Source organism: Marmota monax, unplaced genomic scaffold (genome assembly GCF_021218885.2).
Source record: "Marmota monax isolate L192 unplaced genomic scaffold, Marmota_monax_Labrador192_F-V1.1 WCK01_AAM20220418_F8-fsc00007, whole genome shotgun sequence".
NCBI lineage: Eukaryota > Metazoa > Chordata > Mammalia > Rodentia > Sciuridae > Marmota > Marmota monax.
This window is the reverse complement of record NW_026692781.1, coordinates 32,282,826-32,304,472: the sequence shown is the minus strand read 5'-3', so window position 1 is coordinate 32,304,472 and position 21,647 is coordinate 32,282,826. Positions and strand designations below refer to the sequence as shown.

The 21,647-nt window shown below is 38.7% G+C and overlaps 1 protein-coding gene across 4 annotated transcripts in view; it reads right to left on the bottom strand.

The window, feature by feature from the left end:
• Window positions 1-3,589: 3,589 nt before the first annotated feature.
• Window positions 3,590-21,647, bottom strand: part of Spats2l (spermatogenesis associated serine rich 2 like) — a 167,985-nt gene continuing 149,927 nt past the window's right edge. For all 4 annotated transcript variants that reach the window (XM_046447488.2, XM_046447487.2, XM_046447489.2 and 1 more), the window contains 5 exons: window positions 18,872-18,930; window positions 12,825-12,934; window positions 10,251-10,353; window positions 7,197-7,414; window positions 3,590-4,482 (listed from right to left, as the gene is read on the bottom strand). In XM_046447488.2, the coding sequence (XP_046303444.1) occupies window positions 4,087-4,482; window positions 7,197-7,414; window positions 10,251-10,353; window positions 12,825-12,934; window positions 18,872-18,930 (886 nt within the window). In that variant the 3' untranslated portion in view covers window positions 3,590-4,086. The remainder of the gene's footprint in view (window positions 4,483-7,196; window positions 7,415-10,250; window positions 10,354-12,824; window positions 12,935-18,871; window positions 18,931-21,647) is intronic.

Sequence of the window (21,647 nt, the reverse complement as noted above, 5' to 3'; positions counted from 1 at the left end):
AGGGTCAGGATACACCCAGGGTCGGGACTTTAGCTACTCTGATCTGTTCCCATCTTGTCTTGAATTGTTTTACAGAATTATTTTGCACATGCAGAATTTTCTGAATGAAATTGATCACTCATTCATATCTTCTCTCTCTTCCTTCCAATCAAAATATATTGAGTGCTAACTATGTGATGGGTGTTCAGGCAGAGGGTAATGACAGAGGGGTAAGTTATTATCCTGACCCTGCCTGAGCTATATCCTGAGCTATTTGCTGGCTTGTTTCTGGAATTTACAGAAAGTGTGTTCTCTCAAAATACTAGGAATAGTTAAATCTAATTGAAATCTAAGTATCTGAAGCTAAAAGTGCTTTTGACATTCATTTTCTATAGAAGTTCTTTGGTCATTGTCACATTCATGACTCTGATTTTTTTTTTTTTTTGCCAGAATTCTACATGCTTTCTCAGACAAATAAAATTTTCTTTAGGATTTATTTATTTTTCTATTGAAATTGTGTGTGGTAGTTTCTCCTGTGAAACTTGAACTTAGCAGTAGCACCAGGAGTTCTTCTGAGCTATGGGACAAAGCCGAGTTCAGACAAAGGGGCTTCTGAAAATTAATCCTAAAAACTTGTAAGAACCTTGTGTGATGAACGCAACATTGTGCATTTGTCAGATGGAATGACCTGATCCAAGCCAGTGAACCTTTGCCTGTGGGTTGCTACAATGAGATTAAAAGCTGGTTTTCGCTGATCTGCCTCCAAGGATAGGGAACTGGTTCTTTGAAACTGAATAGACAGAGAACTTTCTTAGGATCTATAAAGGCATGTCAGATAAAGCGAAAGCTAAGTAACGAGAGTATTACTGGGACTTAACAACTCTTCATAATTTTTTTCTCACAAAATAAGGCCAATTAAGATGGTTCAGTACTTTCAGGAAAATGCTGAAGAAGGCTGGATAAATGTATTAGCCAGTTAGTTGAATTATTATTATTTTTTGTCCTCTGCTATTTTATAGTTTGCTGAAGAAATTTGAAAGCAAGTAACTGGCTTTTTTTTCTTTTGCTTCATTTTGTGCTACCTGGAACAACTTGCAGTCCCTAGCCCTCCTATGCCTGAATTTTAGGCATGGCCTCTGAAGCAAGTTTGGTTAAAAAAAAAATTAAAAAAAAGTGCCATCACATATTTCATGTATGCTGTCACTGGAATGCTTGTTGAAAACCAAAAATTTTACCATGACTAGACACATGAGGGCACTCCTCACAGGCAGCAGTGCAGGCAGTGCACAAAGGGAGAGAGAGAGGACTTGGAGGCAGGAAGCTCTTTGTCACAGGTAGTGTGGAATTCAGGCATCTCCCTATCTAGTTGCAAACCAGTCACCCGCACCCCAATCCTATACCACCAAATTGTCCTAGGAAAAGAACTATACAGACCCTTGATCTCTACTTGTCATGACTAAATCAATGTTGAGGCTCACATCTAGGCTTTCAGAGTCAGAATTCCCATCTGTCACTTTGGCCGAAATTGCTTTTAGTGTGGTAACTTTTCCCATAAACCTCGTTTCATGTCACTTCTCTAAGAAAGTTTAATTAGAATCTCTTTTTTCTGAAACCAGCAGAATTGCACTGCTCGTGAACTGAACTTTAAAATGGGTTTGTTGGGTTGCTAGTTTCTTCCCCCAAATTGTGATAGAGGCTCCACTGAGGGTACATTTTGTAGTGACTTGTGTTTGACTTTCTGTGCTTGGTTGCTTTACATGCCCTGATAGAGGATAGGCTCAACACCACAGAGCTGGAGTATGTAGATTTTCAAATGAGATGTAAATTTGGAAATGTAATTGGGAACCCAACAGGGAAGTTCGGATTTCACAGATGGAGTCTTGAAGGAAAATCTATGTGGTACACTGTGGGTGAGTTTTGAAGTTATCCAATGTTCATGGGTATTTAACTGTTCTAATCTCCACTAGAGAAAGATTTAAAAGAGAAGTATCCATTCTTCTGACTTTTGTCCATTAAGAAGGGAGTTTAAAACACATATGGCTCTTAGATTTTTTTAAAAAGGAGCTTAAAACATTATAAAAGAGTGTCAGAATATGACCCAGATCTCTAGGATCAAAAACTGGTTCTACCATAGGTGAAAATATTTAAATAGACCAATATTGGCACTAAAAATATTGAAATTACCATTTGAAAAATGCGAATTAGGGAATTATATGCCCAGAGTCTAAGGCAAAAATCTAGGAAAAAATGTAATCAGGTCTGAGCAATTTTTAGCATCCTTTGTTTCTTTTCAGTGACCAGGGAACATTTGCCATGCTCTCTGAATGTGTTTGAGCTTTCTTAACTCCAGAGTAACTCGAGGGAGTGAGGCAAGGTTAAGAGTGGTTGGGTCCAACCCTGACAAAGGCAGGTATATTCATGACCTGTCACGCCCATATTTCTTCTCCTTACAAGAATTATCTCACCCATCTTTAAAGCTGTCACATTTAAACTGACATTTTTCAGTGGTGAGCAAAGTCTTGCTACACAAAAATTGTACAAAATCCTTCTGACATAAATTCAGGGCTTCAGATGGGGTAAACAGAGCTGCAGTCCTGAACATTCATCTTCTTATTTGAACGAACAACTCTTCCTTCCTTCCTGGAATGTGACTTAACATTTTGAATTCCTATTAAATCCTGGCTACACCCAGAGACCTCAGAAAGTGCTAGAGAGAGAGAGCAAACATCCTCCTGTACTTGGCAAAAGAAGAAACGGATGCTTGCGTGGCTTGCAGGCTCAGCTGCTCAGGCTGCTCTGTGGAAGAGAACTGGTGAACCTGGGTTGCCAGAAAAAAATGTTACCATGGAGCTGAAAAGCAGTATTTGCACCTGAAAGCAGCCAACAAATCTGTAGGACACATGTAACTGCAATGGAAATCCTGCAAAGGGAATCAGGCTCTTTGGAGTTTTGGCTACCCAGTGCCATTCTCTCCCTAAGGAAATAGCCCTTCTCTATATGGCCCAAAGTGCTTTTTGGGAGCTGGTCCCATCTTGGCACCAGGGGTGGGCTCTGATTAGTCTGTGCTAATTAGTATATCCCCTGGATGGACTTATGAACAACAGTGTGCAAGACCTTTGTTAGGAGTTCTGAGAAGATTACTTGCTCCATGTAGAAGCTACCTGGAAAGGTTTTCTTTTTTGGACAGTGTTGGGGACAGAACTGAGTCATATGAAGGTGGTCATTTGTCATCATTTTCAATACAATGTCAGCCTAAGGAGGAAGAGGGAACTGAGATAATCAAGAGAAAGGAGCTGGTGTCCTGATAAATTAGACTTTTTGTGACTCAACCAATACATTCTCTTTATCAGTTAAAGTAGCCAGAGCCGAGAGTTATGTTACTTGAACCCCAGGTCTCCAACTGCTGCATGGTGTCTAAAAGAAGATTGTGGTATGTATTCATCTATTTATAATGTAAATGAAAGAAGTATTATTTTTTCTGAAAGGGTGCTTGTTCAAGAAACAACATTGTACAGAGCTTTGCACTGAAGACTCTAGTCCCTCAAGTTTTCTTGAAAACACTACTGAGAATGTTCAAAAATGAGGTATCAATAAAAGAATGAGCCAAGTGTCAAATGCAGCATATTTTAATTTGTTTCAAATAAAGCAATATATGTATATATATATTTTTCAGAAAAACACCAGATGTTAAATTCTACAAAGGCGCATGTGTCTTCAGCAGATCATGTTTGTCTGTTCATTAAGAATTTTTTTCAACATTAACTCTCTAAAGACAATCAATGGATTGACATCACCGCTACAACATAGGTTGCTAACTGAGCCTCAGATCTTCAGCCACATCTTGATTTTCCTAACAAATGAGTAAATACTGCCTGGCTAAATGCTGCAAAATCTTGATGAGAAAAAGCGTCAACAGATCAAGCAAAGCCATGAAAGTTATGAAGCAAGCTAGAGCCGAGTATTAGAATTAGTAAAAATGATTAAGAGAGGATAACACAACCATACAGGGTTTGTATATTCTGATTGACTCTCTTTTGGCAGCGAATTGGGTCAGCACCTCGGGCAGGGAACCAAAACTGAGTGAAAACTGCTCTTTTCTCTCCTAGCTCAGGCCACCAACGTCACAGCCGGGACTGAGAGAACCGTGGCATCTGTGGAAACTTCTATTCTCGTGGGACAGAGATTGCACTGTGAAACCCTACCGACGTTGCCCCGGAAAGGCCTGGCCTCTGAGTTGTCTGAAGCATGCTGCCTTCGCCGGGGCTTTTCAGAATGGGCTGTGGCCTCTGGGGTCTTTGTCCCCAAAGGGACCTCTTGATTTTTGGTGCCACCTTTGTTTTTGGGACGGAAACCATTGTGCGGCTGTCTTCTGTGATCATGCCGGTTGTTGCCCTTCATCATTGGGTCAGCTTCATTTCCAATGCCCTGTGACTTGGCAGGCCCATTTAGCCTGTTGTTATGATACTGTGGATTAAATCTTCGTCTTTGGCTAGAAGGTCCATTCTGCCAAAAAAGAAAAGAGATTAGTGTCAGCTGCTAGCAAACCTCAGATGACACCAGTAGACAACAGGGAAACCAAATCTCTAAGCTACAGGTAAGCTTTTCACATCCCCAAAGAATGCCTCAGAAGAATACAGCAACATGCAAATGACATCAAGCTAATAAAATCCTTAGCACAATGTGGCCCGTCTTGTAAATGGAACTGCAAGAAAATTACTGATGTTGAAAGAGAGCCTAAGAAGCACATAATAAAAAACCAGGCCAAATAAAACCAATAAAGTATGCTTAAAACACAACAAAATGAAATGTACATAGGGCAGGGCAATGGTGATTCTCTGCCATGATAGTTTCTGAGATGTTCTATATAGCCCATGTATATGGATTCTAATCACATGTAGGAAGAAAAAAGTAAAATTCTCCATAATTTTTCTTCTTTAAAGCAGTTTTCTATTTTATTTCAAAAAGCATTACCATAGCTCTGAACTATTACTTTGGGCAAATATAGAGATGAGGTATATTTGGTACATTGTGATGGAATGAGGAGATAACATGTATTTTCACAGAGGCAATTAGTTCTTTTTCTAAACTTTTTGTAGCTGTAAGCTAACCAATTTTGAAACCAATACTGAAAAAAATCATGCCTTTAGATCAACATCCAGGAACATAAACAGATGAGTAATTAGGAAGCAATGGATTAAGCCCGTCTGTCCCTATAGAGGTGAAAGATTTCTGGACTTCTTGAGGTGAATAAAAGCCAACATTTATGGAATGAATACAGAGTGCCAGGCACTGGGGAGGTGCTTCACCATGTGTTGTCTTGTTTATCATCATATCCCCCTTGAAGATAGTTGCTGTTACTTGCTTCATTGTACAGATGAGGATCATGGGTTTAAGAAAGATGCTAAAGGTCTACAGTGAGAAAATGGTGGAGCCATTCCCCCTTGATGTACTATCTCCTGACAAAATTCATAAGTTGGTTATTACATGAACATGGACCTGTTTTAAAAATCAAACCTCTATATTAAAATGTGATTCTATGAGTTACAAGAATATAAAGTTCTTGATTTGTGCACAGTGACTACTTGGTACAGATTTAGGGCACACTAACCCCTAATCCAGGGCCCAGGGCAAGAGTATAAATGCAGGCCCACGTGGCATCTATCTGAGTGTTGTCCTCCTACCTCTGGCTCTGTCTCACGCTGTGAGGGTGTCTTGCACATATGAATGTGGACACGCTAGCACCATACCTAAGCTCACACCAGTCCCACAACCATACCCTTTGGACTTATAGGTATATAAAGTGGTAGTGTGGTCTGCCCTCAAGGCTGTATATCCAGGGAAGTAGTCCAAACAGACCCTGAGAACAGGCTTGAGCCCATGTGAGAAAAGAATTCCCAGAGTTCAAATCCTGGGAGCTTGTTATAGAAGACAAGAGTGCAGATTCTGGGTGGCCATGTCTCCTTTGTTCAATGACCCCTCGACTCTATAGGGAGGGTGAGGCTGGGGAGGGATGGAAAGAGTTATTTTCAAGTACCAGGTCTCTTCTTGCCCAGTCTACAGTGTTCTGGCTTAGACTTATAAGAATATTTCAACTTATAGGAGCCATTATCTAAAATGCTGAAACAGTGAGCAGGAGGATTACCTACATGATAGCATCTCATATGGCTTCCTTTGTTTTTAAGAAATTATGAAAGAGAAACTCTTGCTCTAAATGTTAGATATAAATTTTAACATGGTGTTCAATAATGAGCAAGGAGTAGGAGAGATGAAGATGCATTTAGACTACAAGTAAAACAGACTTGCTTATGATCTTTAACCTATGAAGAAACAGAATGCTCCTCATTGAAGTGCTACTTTGAAGTTTATGAAGATATTCAGGATCTGAGAAATTATAATCAGTGCTATTAGTGAGAACTCTAAAAGACCAAAACAAGACTCAACAGGCCATGGATTAGAAAACCAGCATTTTAGGGGGAATTTTTTTTCTTTTTTTACAGATCACAAAAGGTGTCTTTACAGCATGCCCAATCTCTGTATCATTAAATCTCATTCCTTGTTCATTCTCTAACCATAAGGTAGAAACCACCTTTCAAAGGTAGAGTGGAAAAGCAGGAGAGAAAGAATATTATCCTTTGGAAACTAGTATTTTTAGAGGCCAGGTGGATAGTATGAATAATGGCATTTTGAAATGTGTTTTCCTCTACTAAAATCCCAAGAGAGGAAGAGAAGTTTACACTAACGTTGGCCTTTTACTGATAAACTAAACGTAAGTGGGAATCAAATTATCTTTAAGAAAAACCACACACCAGTTTTCATGGCACCAATGGTTTCAATGGCCTGGTTCTGAATCTTGTTCCTGTGGCTGTGTGGGTCCCTTCCACATGTAGGCCAGTAATGGGGACCTGAGTATGGTGGCAATCAAGGGAGTGAGAAGAGCCATCTCATTATGTAGGTGGACCTGCTCTGGATCTGCTAATGTCCATCTGCATGAGATTCTTGCTCATGGGAAAAGCCTAGGAAGGGTAGACCGGATGGACTAGGGGAGTCCTGTGGAACCAGGTAGTGCTGCTGGGGGTAGAGGAGTTTGGGAGGAACCCCTGGGAACTCAGCATCTAGCAGTTGCTGTTTTCTTCCTCTGGAAATGGATGGTTTCTTTCCCTGTGACAATGTCTGCAGGAATCCTGCAGGCAGTCAAAAGGCCCCCACCAGTAGCTTACCTGCTTGTTGGTTGGCATGGCCTGGTGAGAAGGGTCGGTGGTGCTGGGAAGACTGCTCACCACTTTTGGGTTTGCTGCTTTACCCTCAGAGAGCTTGTTATGATTGGATTTCCGGGTAAAGTTACTCTGTTTCCCAGAGGTTGCTGCATGAGCATTCAGCAGAGGCAGCAGGTTGCTGCAGGGAGTTCTTGAGGAATAGTTGTTCTTTGGATGTGTGACTGCAACAAGAAAGAGCTTGGTGTTAGGCACAGAGTGGGGACACTGCTGCCAGAGACACCATTAGGAAGCACTAGAGGATGAAGGAACTGGCAGGAGCTCTGTACAAACATTAAGGCAAGGTTTTGTTTTTCGAAGATGTCATTTGAAAGGGTACCTCAGTGCTGAGAGACCATTCAGTTTCTCCTGTGAGAATCACTAAATTGATTACAGCATAATCATCCAAGTTAGGAGACATTTGTAGGAAATAAAACTTATCTGAGCAGCTTAAATATTATTCTTTAGGTCAAGAATTACCAAAGGAATTGAGATAATGAAACCTTGAGGTTCCCTCTCTGGCCCTGTCTGCAAATGCCTTCTTCCTTGTAGATTCCCATTACCAAACCCATTCTTGCCACCCTTGTCAGATCCCTGGACTAGTGAGTCTGGAAGACACACAGATGAAAAGGAATGCATGCAGACACTCGGCTGTCAGAGCTGTGATGTCTTGAGAGCATGAGAACAGGAGCATGTCAGGTGTTAGGAATCTTGTCATTCTGGCTCTTGCATATCCCCTTGCCATTGGGTCAGGCCTGCCAGTCCCTGATGCATCCTTTAAATTCTAATAGAGCTACATTATCCAATCCTTTCTTAGCTTCACTGTGGATCTGCACCATTTCCAATGCTGCAGGCAAGGTAGGCTGATCAGGTGGACCCCACTCAGAGCTCAGGCTCAGGGTGCAGGCAGGTCTGTTCAACGTTTATTATTGCCATTCCCACTGGTTTTGAAAGTGGTGGTTTCTGACAGGATGATTTCTATGTGATTATGCTGAATTGGGCCAGAGGGAATCAATTCAAGGATAAAGCTGTGACTTCTCTCTCACAGCTCACCAGGATTTGACTACCAGGCCGGACAGCAAGACCTTTCTCTGAATCTTAAAATTGTCACCAATTTTTAAAAGCAATTTTCTCTGCTACCTTTGTTGGATCAGACTTAATCCTAGCATTCTGCAAGGGATTAGGAGTGACTAGTAAGGATCACAGCGAACAGTAGAAATGGAAAGGACAGGGGCCAGTCCCTTCATCTTATAGTTAAGGTGAGACAGCACTTTGGGGCTGTTGGCATGACTCATCAGATTCAGTGGTGTGGGGTCATTATTTCCTATAGCTTGGAGACTGCTACTTCCAGTTCATTAGCTGTGGGCTCTCAACAAAGCCAAGATGGAAAGGGCCTTGTGAGGGACACAAACAGGTGAGGCTCTTTCATTGGGACTTTGTAATCTGGTAAGGGAAGGTTTCTCCCATTAGATGGCACTGGAAGGAGAATGGGTAAAACTTTGCCACCCCACCTGAGATGGTTGAGAGTCACTCAACATTAGGATCTTGCTCATCATCCTGCTGAAGTGGAAACTGGGATGGGTAGTTAAATTTCCAAATGTGAGTCCAGCATGGTGGCGTACATTTGTGATCTCAGGGACTAGGGAGGCCGAGGCAGGAGGATTCCAAGTTTGAGGCCAATCAGCAACTTAGCGAGGGGCCCTCAGCAACTTAATGGGACCCTGTCTCAAATAAAAAAGGGCTGAGGCTGTGGCTTGGTGGTTAGGCAGCCCTGTATTCAATCCCTGGTACAAAAACAACAACAAAAAATTCCAACTGGGAACTGGGTTGTTTGTAAAAGCTAGGGATGGAGGATGGCAAATAGGTTGATTTTTTGTAAGGGAGAGAGCATATAAGGAAAAAATAATTTTAAAGCAGTGCAATCAGAAAGTCAGGTAATTGAGAAAGATGTGTGAACAAGGATGCTCTGCAATATTTCTGTTTTAATGGTAAAAACTGGAAGCAACTTGGATGCTACATCAGAGGACTGGTTACATCAATTATATTTAAATAAGTGATCAGTTGAATACATTGATATGGAAAATGACTATTATCTATTGTGAAGAGGCAAAAATGAATTGTATTATTATATATGAATGGAGCATATAAAACAGTTAATGATATTACAACATGCATATGTGAATAAAATATAAAGAATACCCCCAAATGATGTCATGTTCTATTTAATATTAATTCAATAATTTTTAGATCAGGTTTATTATTGTTACATTTGGTGGGGGTGAGCAGTTTCCACTTAAAAGAAAAGTGCAGCTCAATCTCAATTTTTCAGTTGACTGTGAGACTGTGGATTGTTCTTGTCCCTCACTCGTCCTTCTTTCCTCCTTGTGGCTCTCCTCAAAATCACATTAGAGCTCATTTCCTTCTCCCCTTGTGGGTGGGCTGGAGTAGGGGGAAAAGTAGCGGCCAATTTTGTTGCACATTAGCTGCTCTAATTAAAGCTTAATAGGAAACAAGACTAAAGCTAATGGCTGAAGTGAGGTCTTTCATTATCTGCAGGTTTCACTCAGCAGAGGAAACCAGGGGAGAGGGCGGGGAGCTCAGGGAACTGCAGAGCAGCGCACAGGACAGCTGGGCCCTGCACAACAATAGCTGATTGTTTCCAGACTGATGAGGACCTCACACTCTCTGCAGAACAGTCTCTGTAGACCAGGGCCGTCTGAAATCAGAGGAGCAGTTCATCTGGCGGTGCTCAGGAAAAGTTTGCAAAAGGTATAAACCAGTTGACCTGTTCTGTTCCTCATAATAAATCCTAGGGATTTACTGATGGGCAGTGGCATTTGAAGAGTCTAAGTTCAAATCTTGACATTTCTAGTGACTTGTGTCATGACCTTAGATCATTAAATCTCTTTAGACCTCACTTTAGCCCCGCTGGGGGACTGTACACCTGACATTTCCAATATCAATTCCAAAAAGCACCAAGCTTACTCACACAGAATTATTTAGCAAGTATGCAAAACTCACTTTCTCCGCAGAGCATGATTTGGGCCTTCAGCTGTTCGATGTCACAGGAGAATCGGGCAGCCTTCCCCAGCTCTTCATCATATTTTCGCTCACTGACAAAGTGCTGGAGGAAAGAAAAGTAAAGCAGGAGCTTCACAATCACAGAAATGACTGAGACACCTGCACATTCATTCCCTCTGCTCTTCCAGTGCCTGCTGATGGTGTTGTGTGAGCGGCATCAGAGAGGCTCCATGGAGTCAGTCTTGGTCTGCCCTACCTGACCATGATCACCTTGTTCTGGGAATACATATGGGTTTTGTCTTTCCCCTGTCCAGGCTTAGACAAAACTGTGATGCAGGAAAATGTCCATCTGGAGTCATCTATTTAACCTTTTAGTGCTCCTTGCTAGAGCAATTTTCTGACTTATATTCTGGCAGAGGCTTCCTAGTTTGGCCAAGGGCCTACCAAGGTATTAACCATCAAGAGAAAACACATCATCTTTCCTAGACACCCATTCCTATTTTAAGAGGGAACCAGGAAGTCCAAAAAACCTTCAGTATCTAGAAAACATCTTCAATAGTGGAATTTCAAGTGCTGTTATATAGGAGGTGGAAAAGAGATTATTTTCCAATTCATTTAAAATTCATTTTAAAATTTAAAGATCTATGTGTAGATGACAGAGTGAGAAATAACTATGCAGAAATAACTATGACTCAGTCCTTCCTTGAGTTTACCAGGGAGTTTACCTAATGGCAGGGGAAGAGATATCATTAAATACAAGGTAGAATAAAGTTGGTGCTTTAGCAATATAAAAGAGGAAGAAATGATCTCCTACTGAGGGAATAAGGAAATAGTTATGCAAGAGGGAGCATTTGAGCTGGAACATTATAAAAAATATTGAACATTTACCAGACACTGACCAGATTCTTAACAGATAATCGCACTTTCATCTGGTCACCTTATTATGAAATCAGGATTATTATTATCTTTATTTTACAGATGGAGGAAATGGAATTCTAAGAATCTAAGGCTGTATATACTTTCTCCTCAAAGATGTAGAAATTTTGGAGCTGTACTGTTTCACTCCAAAGCCTGTGTTACTACCCATTATATGAGTGGAATTTTGAAAGGTAGAAATGAAACTTGGAAGAAGACATGATTTCAATAGACCAGGAAGCTGCAATTTTATATTACTCACCTGATGTTCTAACAACTTGAGATTTTCATAGGGGGAATTGAAATATATATTGCAGTCCACATGTGAAATTTATTCTGAGAGGGAGGGAAGGATCACACCAGGAAAGCCCAGATATGCTTTGAGGGATAACTCTGAATTTAGGATGGAGGAGTGGCAGTGGGAGCAGAAAGTCTGGTGGCCATAGCAACAGGCTGGGTGGGAGGCAGCAAAGACCAGAATAGAGAAGACAGGGAAACACCCCAAGGCTTTGGTTCTCATCTCCTTCCCAATGATCTCCCTTTCATGCCTAACCAGGATGGAGGAGACCAAAATGTCACTTGCCGCTTTCTGCCACACTCCACCAGTGTACACCTAGATGAGCAGATACTCTTCCAAAGTAGCAGCAATTCTCTTAAAATGACTCTGGTTTCCTAGAGGTGGGTAAAAGGTGGAGTGCATGTGTGTGTTTATTTAGTTTACTGAGTGAAAAAGAGGAATTTATAAACTGCCCACTTGGTTGTGAATACTTGTCCTTGCCTTTCTGGCAACCACTTCCCCTTTGGGCAACTCCAATGCTGTTTAAATGTCCCACAGTCTCATTTGGTCTGTAAATCAAGGTGTCACATCCACTCTTGGCCAAATTATAGATGTGGTCCAAGTGGAGGATAATCAGCACCTTTTTCTGAGATATTTAAACAAGGAAGGTGGCTCCAGGGCTAATGATGTTTGAAGGTTACTCACTCCCACGGTGTCCAAAAGACAGAATCTGGGAGTGCTTGTTTCCCACATGACTCCAGCCATCCTAGTTTTTTTTGCTTAGTTTTAGATCCATGTTCTTCAGATTACACTCTGATTTGGTGACCTATCCTTGACATTTTGTCAAATTCTACTTGTTCCTGAGGTTAGCCAGGGTCACTTCTGTTGCTGGCAATGGAAAAAGAAATCTAATAAATACACATTTGTGGGTAATAAGATTCATAAAAAGGCAATTAAGCTTGAAAAGGAGAAAGGAGTCTCCACAGATTGCTTTATAATCCCTACTGTTACACTGAGTTCATACTTAGGGTGTGCTTAGATGAGTGTGTGTTTATAAACATACACACAAATTACATAGTGTGAAAATACTGTTCCCCATTCTGGCTATAATTCATGGTTGAGTACACTTTACTTGGGTCAGTTCCTACTGACTAAGAAAATAGCTTGTATCTCTCCTTTGTAGTAATATATCCCTTCAGGTCATATTATACTTAAATATAGTGATTAGGTGGTTCTTCGTTCTTCTGTATTTTGCATTTCAACCCTGTGAAAGAGAGCTGGGTGTACGGTGATAGGCCTGCGGAGAGCAGCACCCTGTGCATGCAAAACAAACATAATGGTGATCAGATCTCAGGCTCAGGCTGGGACATTTCAGAACTGACCTTAATTTCTGCCCTGAGTTCAGCCAGCTGCATCTCTGCCATCTGACTGGCTAGATCAGTAAGTCTCTTTAGTTCTTCTGCTTTCTTCTGACGCGCAGTCAGGATTTCCACTGCCAAGTAAGATGGAATAATGCGTTAGGGCCAGAGATTTAAACATTAAGTGACAGAATTACTTGGAATTAGTTCTCCCTCTACAGACAGATGACTTAATTGGACCACAACTATCTTTTCTGAGTTGGTCACTACAGAGGGTTCATCTTTGATGCCCTTCACCAACAACCCATTTCCTTGCATCCTTATGCACTAATCCCCAAACTAAACCTGGTTCTTTCTGATTCACCATCTACCCACATTCCTCTTCTTCATTTTCTCCATTATCATCTGATGTCACTTGCTTAATTTGGAACTTTCAATGTGTGAGTTACCCAGAACAACTATCTCTGAAAAAAGACACATTAAAATCCTATCAGAACCATATTGCAAAGCTAGGGAGTCCACTGAGCAAAATCCATTCTTCTGTATGTGCTGTACCTTAAATTCCAGCAGCACCAGACCTTCTAAATTTTAACACATACTCACTTAGGGTAACTAGCTGTGTTACTGGCACACAGATATAAAAGTTTTACTTTATTAGCTTTTTGTGGGCTGAAAAATGCCTCTGCTTTTGATGCTCTGCAGATATATTCCCATTTTGCAAACGGAGGGAAGTTCCAGACAGAGGATCTTTGTTATAAGAGTCCCCAGTGGAAAAATTTCAAGGGTGAGTCAATCCAGCTTGAACTGGATTGTGTGAACTCTTTAACATCTGAACATATAAAGAAGACACTGGGGACTTCTCTGGTGCCATACTTCCCCATCTCTGTCAGATGAACTAAAGATTCAGAGGGATGTAGTCACCCCTAGGTTAAACTGTGTATATGCATTTCCCAAAAGGTTATGGAATAGAAGCAACAAATATAAACACATTAGGTGGGATTTACATATGAAGTTTCATGTTTCAATAAATAGTCCTGAGATCTCCAATTCATCATATGTGAATTGCTTTTATTCCTTTTGGACAGCCTTTTGAGTTCTAAGAAAATAAGAACACTGTAAGATGTCATGTATGTTGAACTCATATTCTATTCTTTTTGAACAAGGACCAATTGCTTTGTAAGACCAGGGTAAGATTCAGGGTGTTCATGCGGAGCCAAACAATATAATTTCTGATTTTAAGAGTTCTTAATATATAAAATGTCAAATAGCAGTCCCCTCAAAAATCTGAAAAGTACAGAATCCATGGAGAGTTAAGATTCCTTGCAAACCACAAACCGTTCTTCAGAGGGACATTAACTTTTTAAACTAATGTCAATGTTTAATCAATGTTGAGAAGTCAATAAAATAATTAATCTACAAGTCATAAAGCCTAATCATCTGCCAAGATATACCAATTATGCTTTGGTTATTTACCTGAGTTCCCTTACAGTACCACATAGAAAAAACAGTAGAATGAATCAGATATAACTTTCCTTTGTTCCTGTATGAATAAATGACCCGTGTAACGTCACATCATGTACAACCACAAGAATGGGAAGTTATACTCCATGTATGTATGATATGTCAAAATATATTCTACTGTCATGTATAACTAAAAATACAAATTAAGAAAAGAAAAAACATGTCTGATGGTCTTTCGGGATATAGAAGAGCTTGTGAAAAAATTGTCCAGGAGATGGGTGTAAAGGAATTTTCATCTCAATGTAGATAATGTATTATTGAATATGATGTCTCAGGTTACCCAATTAGATCAGAGGTCACAAAAAGGTGGTCCATTATAATTTTTGGCTAGAGGACTTGTTTTGTTTGGCCCACACATTACTTCTACAAATTAAGTGCTCACATTTAAATATTAGGAAATTCCACTTGAAAGCTAGATTTCTGGTGTCTCTTAAGATACTGGAATTTCTGGCTATAGTTAGTCAGCAACTGGCTAAAGCAGAAGAGCCAAAGCCCTATTTAGATGGAACATGGTACCTTCTCACCTGTCCCTCTCAGCAGATTAATGTTACCTGCTTGTCAATGTCTTTAGTCATTCATGGATCTATAATACAGACTGATGATCCATGCAGTTCTTTGTGTTTGGTGCCCAGTACCTGGTACACAGAGAGTGCCCACCATGCTTGCTGAATGAAGGATTCAGTGAATTAACAAGTCCATTATTTGAAAGAAATATCTAATGAAGGATTGAAGTTCTTAGGGTCCAGGGACCACTTAAGAACATCGAGGACCCATACCTTTGAGTGGTTATTTATTAATTTCCTTGCCATTACAATTCAACATTAAAATTAACTTCTTGAGTAAAAAGACGAAATGAGATACTTTCATCTTGCAAAGTACAATAAAATAAATTCTGAAGACCCAGACTTGACAAGCAATTAGTACAGTTAGTAAAGGGGTCAGTCAGTAGATCCTGAGTGACTGCTCCGCTAAGCACATCTGACTTTTCTTAATGGATCATTTGTGGGACTGGTGACAATTAGGGGTCATTGTTCTTTTTGATTATGTAGAACTTGGGCATTCACACCAAACATAAGATTTTTTAGAAATAGATATAAATGGGCCCTAAAATGGGAATGCAGGTGCAAGATCACCAATAAATTCTGAATTGAAACTCATGCAAATGTGCACGAAAATGAATACTTTGCATCAGCAAGTGTTGGGATGCGTTTTACATATAGTCTCATTAACATTTCAAAGCCTTTCATTATGAAAAAAAGCCTTAAAAGTTAAGATCTAAAGCCAATATTCTTTAGGGGCAAACATTTTCACCTCAAACACATCAATCACAGAAACAAAAAGCAAAAACAAAAACAGATCAGATCTTAAGATGCATTGATCCTGTAATTTAAAATAGAATAATAAGTATGTTTTGAAAGCACCATCCTTTCAGAAATCTGTAGAGGGAGACAATTCCATACAGCTTAGGTTTTTACTGTGTGCAGAACTTAATATTATTTATGCACTTTTATAAACAGTATCTGGTATGCTGAAATCCATTTTCTCAATAGGATTTATAAATTTCTTCAAGTTTTTGGAATGCATTGGAAGATTGGCTCATATTACTTGAACCATGGAAAATATTAAGGCTTCTTCAATAATACTCATCAGCAGGTGTGCTCAGAATTCTGGGGGTGTGGGGGGAATGTCAGAGCAGAAAGGAATCTTTTAAGCACAAAGGTTCTTTTAAATTCTTTTTATTCCTGACAAATTCTTGTGAATTTGGCATTTTACTTTGTAAAATGCCTGTGTTCCTGTTAATACAAAGTGATCTTTTCTTCCCCATATCTCTAGTAAACTTCACACCCTAAGAACATGCCTGTGCAGGCCTCCAGTTCCCTGGGTAGACAGATCAAGTTTGAGATTCTAGTACTACAATGTTAAGTTTCTCTATCTGTAAAATGTGTATACACCCTAAGAAGATTTTTGTATACACCATGTGAGTTACTGTGTGACCAAATGAAATAACATTTGTGAAGTGTTTAATATGGTTAATATAATCAAAATGGTAATTATAAATATTAGCAACAAAGTGAGATTTATTCATTCTTTTTTTTGCAATTACATTAATGTTCAGTAATATTGCATCTCACAGTCTATATACACTAAAGTGATTATAATACTTAATTTAACAAATATTTGTGAAGTACCAACAATCTTCTCAGTGTTGTGCTAGGTGCCATGAGGGATATATAAACTTATGTTATAATTGAGGAAAAATGGTTTATACTATGTACAGAAAATGGAAAAATAATGTGAGGTCATAGATAAGCAAGTTCAAGATGGTGACTGCAAAGACAGTTTGTCCCTGATTCAGTGGGGTACTTAATCCAGTCATTCCTTCAATTGTGGAGAAGTAATCTGATTGACATAGGCAAGTCTCCAGAAAGATGCAGCATAACCTCTTGGACCTCTAAGGGGCACTGGACAAACTATTTACTAAAAAGCTTTTCCCTTTTTACATTCCTATTGTGTCACACACTATGCTAAGTGTCTAGCACACATCTTCTCATTTTATCTTTGCAATAACTATTTGAGATAGACACTATTCTTACTTCTTCTGTTCTGATAAGGGACCTCAGGCTTTGAGAAGTTAACAAAATGGCTCAATGTCACACAGCCATTGGGTATGGAGGCTGGATTTCGACTCAGTTCTGCCTGTCTCCAGAACAAGCAAACTGGTTTTCCCAGGGCTATGGGCATTTCTAAAACCAGAATCTGCAGCACCAATTACTGAAGTTTTAAGTGAACCAGTTAGCCTGAAAGCTCAGTGAGTGTAGGCTGTACATTTATCTGTTTGCTGTTTACCCTACTCTGGAACAGAGCTTAGCATGTAAGGAAGCACACAAGTGAATGTTTATTGGTTGAAGGAATTTTTAAAACAGTGGTGCTTTCCAGAGATGCTCCAAATACCACAGGCCTTGGCACCTAACATTAATTTTCCAAGAAGGAAAAATGAGTATGTAAAACCTGAGGTCTTTTGTGAAGCGCTGAGAAAGCGTTATGCTAGTGACTTTCTAGAGAATCATTTGAGTCTGTGTTGTTGCATTTTTATCATTAGGACATGAACCTGGAATAAAGCATACCTAAGAAACAAAGTCCCATGTCATATGTATAATCCACTATTATTGAAGAAATCAACAAGTTTCATAAGACAAAATAATTTCACAGTTATAAGGATTGTATAACTACCTAAATATTCCACAGCTTCACCCTGGATCATATTAGTTTCTTTTAATAAAACTTGCCGGATTTTAGATCTAAAATATTGTTTAAAATTATTTAAACATTTTTTGACATTGCAGTCAAATAAAAAGGGATTTAGCTGAAACCTGGCTGGGGGAGCAGACTGCCATTTATTCAACTTGTAAGAAAAAATGTGGGTGAGGATGAAGAATTTAAAATGCCTAGGAATCAGGAGTGTAAAGCTAAACTGCATCTGAAAAATATATTGTCTTAGGGGGTCCTGTTAAAGAAGACTGTATTCAATAATAAGAGAGTCTCAGCATGTCCACCTGTAATCTTGTCTTCGCTGAAACTTCTAACCATGAGCCTGGGCTTGTGTAGGAAGGCAAATCAGCTCTGCTACTCATTGAGTAACTTTACCACACTGAAAGGTTCAGACATAAACATGAATAAAATAAAATAAATCAAACTAAGAATGTTGATATTTTGTGTTAAATTTAGGAAAAGTTTTGCAATGATCAAGATAATTTTGAATGTGTTCATCATTTAAATAGAGAATTTGGTACATTAAGCAATCTAACTTGTGACTCCAATTTAGAACATGGAATTGATTTTCTTTTGTGGTTTTAAGTTGGCAGGTGTCAGCATATTTGATGAAGTTTGCAAACAGAATTGGAGTGTTTTAAGAAAATTTCATTTAGCATATCTTTAAATTTAAATTATTAATCTTATACAAGTTGCTTAAAAGCTTGGGACTATTTTGCTTGTTAAGGTTGTGAATGTCTTGTCAGGCACTTGAAGTGCTTAAAAAAAGTCAGATATATTTATACATATAAATTTCAAATGTTGAGGGAATTAAGTTTCAAATGAGACGAATGTTTTAGGGGAATTTAATTTGATATACTTGAGTTAATTGAATCTAAAAAAGAAAATGACTGTATAAATAATATAGCAAGATCAATAAGTTATAAAGGTTTAACAATGAATATCTTAAAATTTAATACTGAATTCATTGTTACCTTAAATCTGATTAAGTGTAAGTTCTTCCTGTGAAAGAAAGTCCCCTTGAACTTTCAAATACCAACTGACACTCATTAATTACTGAGTGAGTATTCTGCCATACACTTACACTGAGGGGGTGCCACAGCTCTGTCCTTCTGCCAAATGATGTAACTGTGATTTCCAGGGGATCAGTGACTTGACTAAGGTTACATGAGCCAGGATTTCAATGTGAATTTTAGAACCTGCTCAGAATCCAGTATCACTGTCAATCTGACCTATGGATTGCTTCTGGTTAGGAGGAACCTAATCAAATGTCTACTTACTGGCTTCTTCTTTAACTTTATCCATTTCTGCCATTAATGAAACTTCTTTGTCAATGATGCTGGGGAAAACAAAACAAAAACAAAAGGAAAGAATGCTTAATCAAAAATAAACTTTTAATAGGCACTGGAAGTAAGAGAAAAATGATTTTCATTAAACAAAATACCAAATTACCATAAATATTTCTATGCTACAATGCCAGCAGCACTCTCTGTCTCTCCAAAACTGAGGCAACATGGAAGGGATGTTCCCAAGGATTACATAGTGACATCTGCTGATTAAATCATTGTGAACACATCTAAAAAAAAGGCTTTCAGACTTTCAGAATTGTGCTGCTTTGAATTCAAATTTGGGTGTATTTTTTCCCTATACATTCCAAAGTTCCAAAACACCAGTATTTGAAAAGCTGGCACTTGGTCACCAAGGACTGTAGCTGCCAAATGTGCTCTACTCTCTGAGATTCTGGCCAGAAGAGAGTGAGGTGGACCCAATTCTGAATCAGAAAGTCCTGGGACTGTACTTTGACAAATATGACTCAGGATAATCCTTCTGCATGCTCTGCATTATGATTTTTGCCTTTCTCATTCTCCCAAACAAGCATTTCCAGGTTCTAATGAACTTCTCCCCATGATATTTCATTTATTTCTTGGTTAGTTCTTTGAGAAGATATTACCTGCATAAGTGATTATTTTTCCAAGTCTGTCTCTTCTCATCCCAACCACTAACTCCTTATTTCTTCTTCCCAAAGTGACAACTCATTATGTCTATACAAGTACAGAAGTCACATACTCTTTTATTTTCATTGACCAAAATATATATGTACACACACACACATACACACACACACGATATGTATATATAGCATAAATATATATGCCATAGGGATTTTGGGGGGGACCATTTTGATATATTACTACTGAATCTAAAAACACTAACAATAATTTAATATTGGTAAATATATACTCAGAATTCAAATTTCCCCAGTTGTTCTATAAATCTTTTTAATAGTTTGTTTAAACCAAATAAATAAGGCCTGATTGTTATACTTGGTTGTCTCTTGTGTTTTAATCCATAGGTTAAAACCTCTCATCTGATTTCTCATTCCCTTTGCAATTTATTTGAAGAAACCAGGCTGTTTGTTCTAAAGTTGACCAAGGTCTGAATTATACTAATTATATCTCCATGGTATCATTTAACCCATTCTTTTTGTGTTTTCTACAAATTTGTTATTAGATATATAAGTTTGATGAGATTCAGTTTTGATATTTTTTTCAGATAAAATAGTTTCTATGCATGTTTTGTCTTTATGTGTGTGCTGATAGAATTATAAACTATTCTTCCTGAAAAAAAATCAAGTCTAAGTCTTATCAAGGTTCTGCATCTATGAATTTATCATAAATAAAAAGGACATCTCACTTTTAGTTATTGGAATCCATTGATAATCATTGCCTAGATCAACAGGATTTGCATAATGGCCATATACAAGTTCTATCACTCCTTTACTTATTTACTGATGTCCTTCTATAAAAAGAAAGTTTCCTTGCAGCTATTTGGTTATGATGAAGCATAGTTTGTATAGGAAAAGCAGGATAAACATTTGATTCTCCCTTTTATTTACCAGTTTTCAAAATAATAATTGGTGCTGGGGTTGTAGCTCAGTGGTAGAGCAATTCCCTAGCATGTGTAAGGCACTGGGTTAAATTCTCAGCACTGCATACAAAAATAATGAAAATAAAGGTCCATTGCCAACTAAAAAATATTTTTTAAAAATTATAATTAATTTCTTAACATCATCCAAAGGTTACCAATGAGGTTTTTTTTGGTATAGTTTAATTATAAGCTCATGTCCAACATGCTTCAATGCATTGCAGTTATCATCCTTGTTACTATTTAGATTGTTTTTCCAGGTGAATTTGTTTCCCTCCATCAGACGTGCTTTCAAATTTAGTGTTAAAAATGTATTTCTACTTAAGAATTTTGCAATATTTTCAGAGGAATAAGTGGTCTCTGGGCTGTATCTGTAACAGATTGGGGCTCCTCAACTACTGCATGTTACCTAAACACCTGAAGAATGACTGCAAACTGACTGAGAAGCAGCTCTTTCCAAGCAGGAAATCCTAATGGAAAGAACTGAAGTGTGCAGTGAGTGGCAAATCCTCCAGTGCTGGGCCCAGAGCCTCATCCATTGACAGCATCAGCTTCCCCATGACGCATATGACTTAAGGTCACTGGATATGACCACTGTTGTGTAACCAGTATATCAGGAAACCTGCACCTTCTTTATTGACATTACGTAGGTATGATGTCAATGTGTTTTAAATATAGGAAATGCATGATACTGAATGGCATACGCTGAGAAGGAAGTATTTATTCCACTCCTGTTCCAGTTTACTTGGTTCCCCTCCCTGGAGGTCTTCAATGTTATAAGTTTCTTGTATTTCTTTCCAAAATCCAACTGTGTACAAATCAGCATATATTTGGCAACTGTATAAAATGGAGGGCTGAGTCAATGGGCCTTGTGTTTCTGTGATTATAAGGTATACTGAGCTTCTCTGTAAAGTTCACCAATGCAGCCATAATGGAGGCAAGTGTGTTTTTGTTGTTATTTTGCTTTTTTTATAACCTTCTTAGAGCACTTCCATTTTAGTTTAGGAAAACAGAGGCTAATGGAGAAGCTGTTCAGGAAATAAGAAGAAAGCATAAATATTTTGGACTCAGGGCCTTTACTACAAATATATGGTTAAGGTACTCTGCCTGAGAACATGAGAGAGAGAGAGA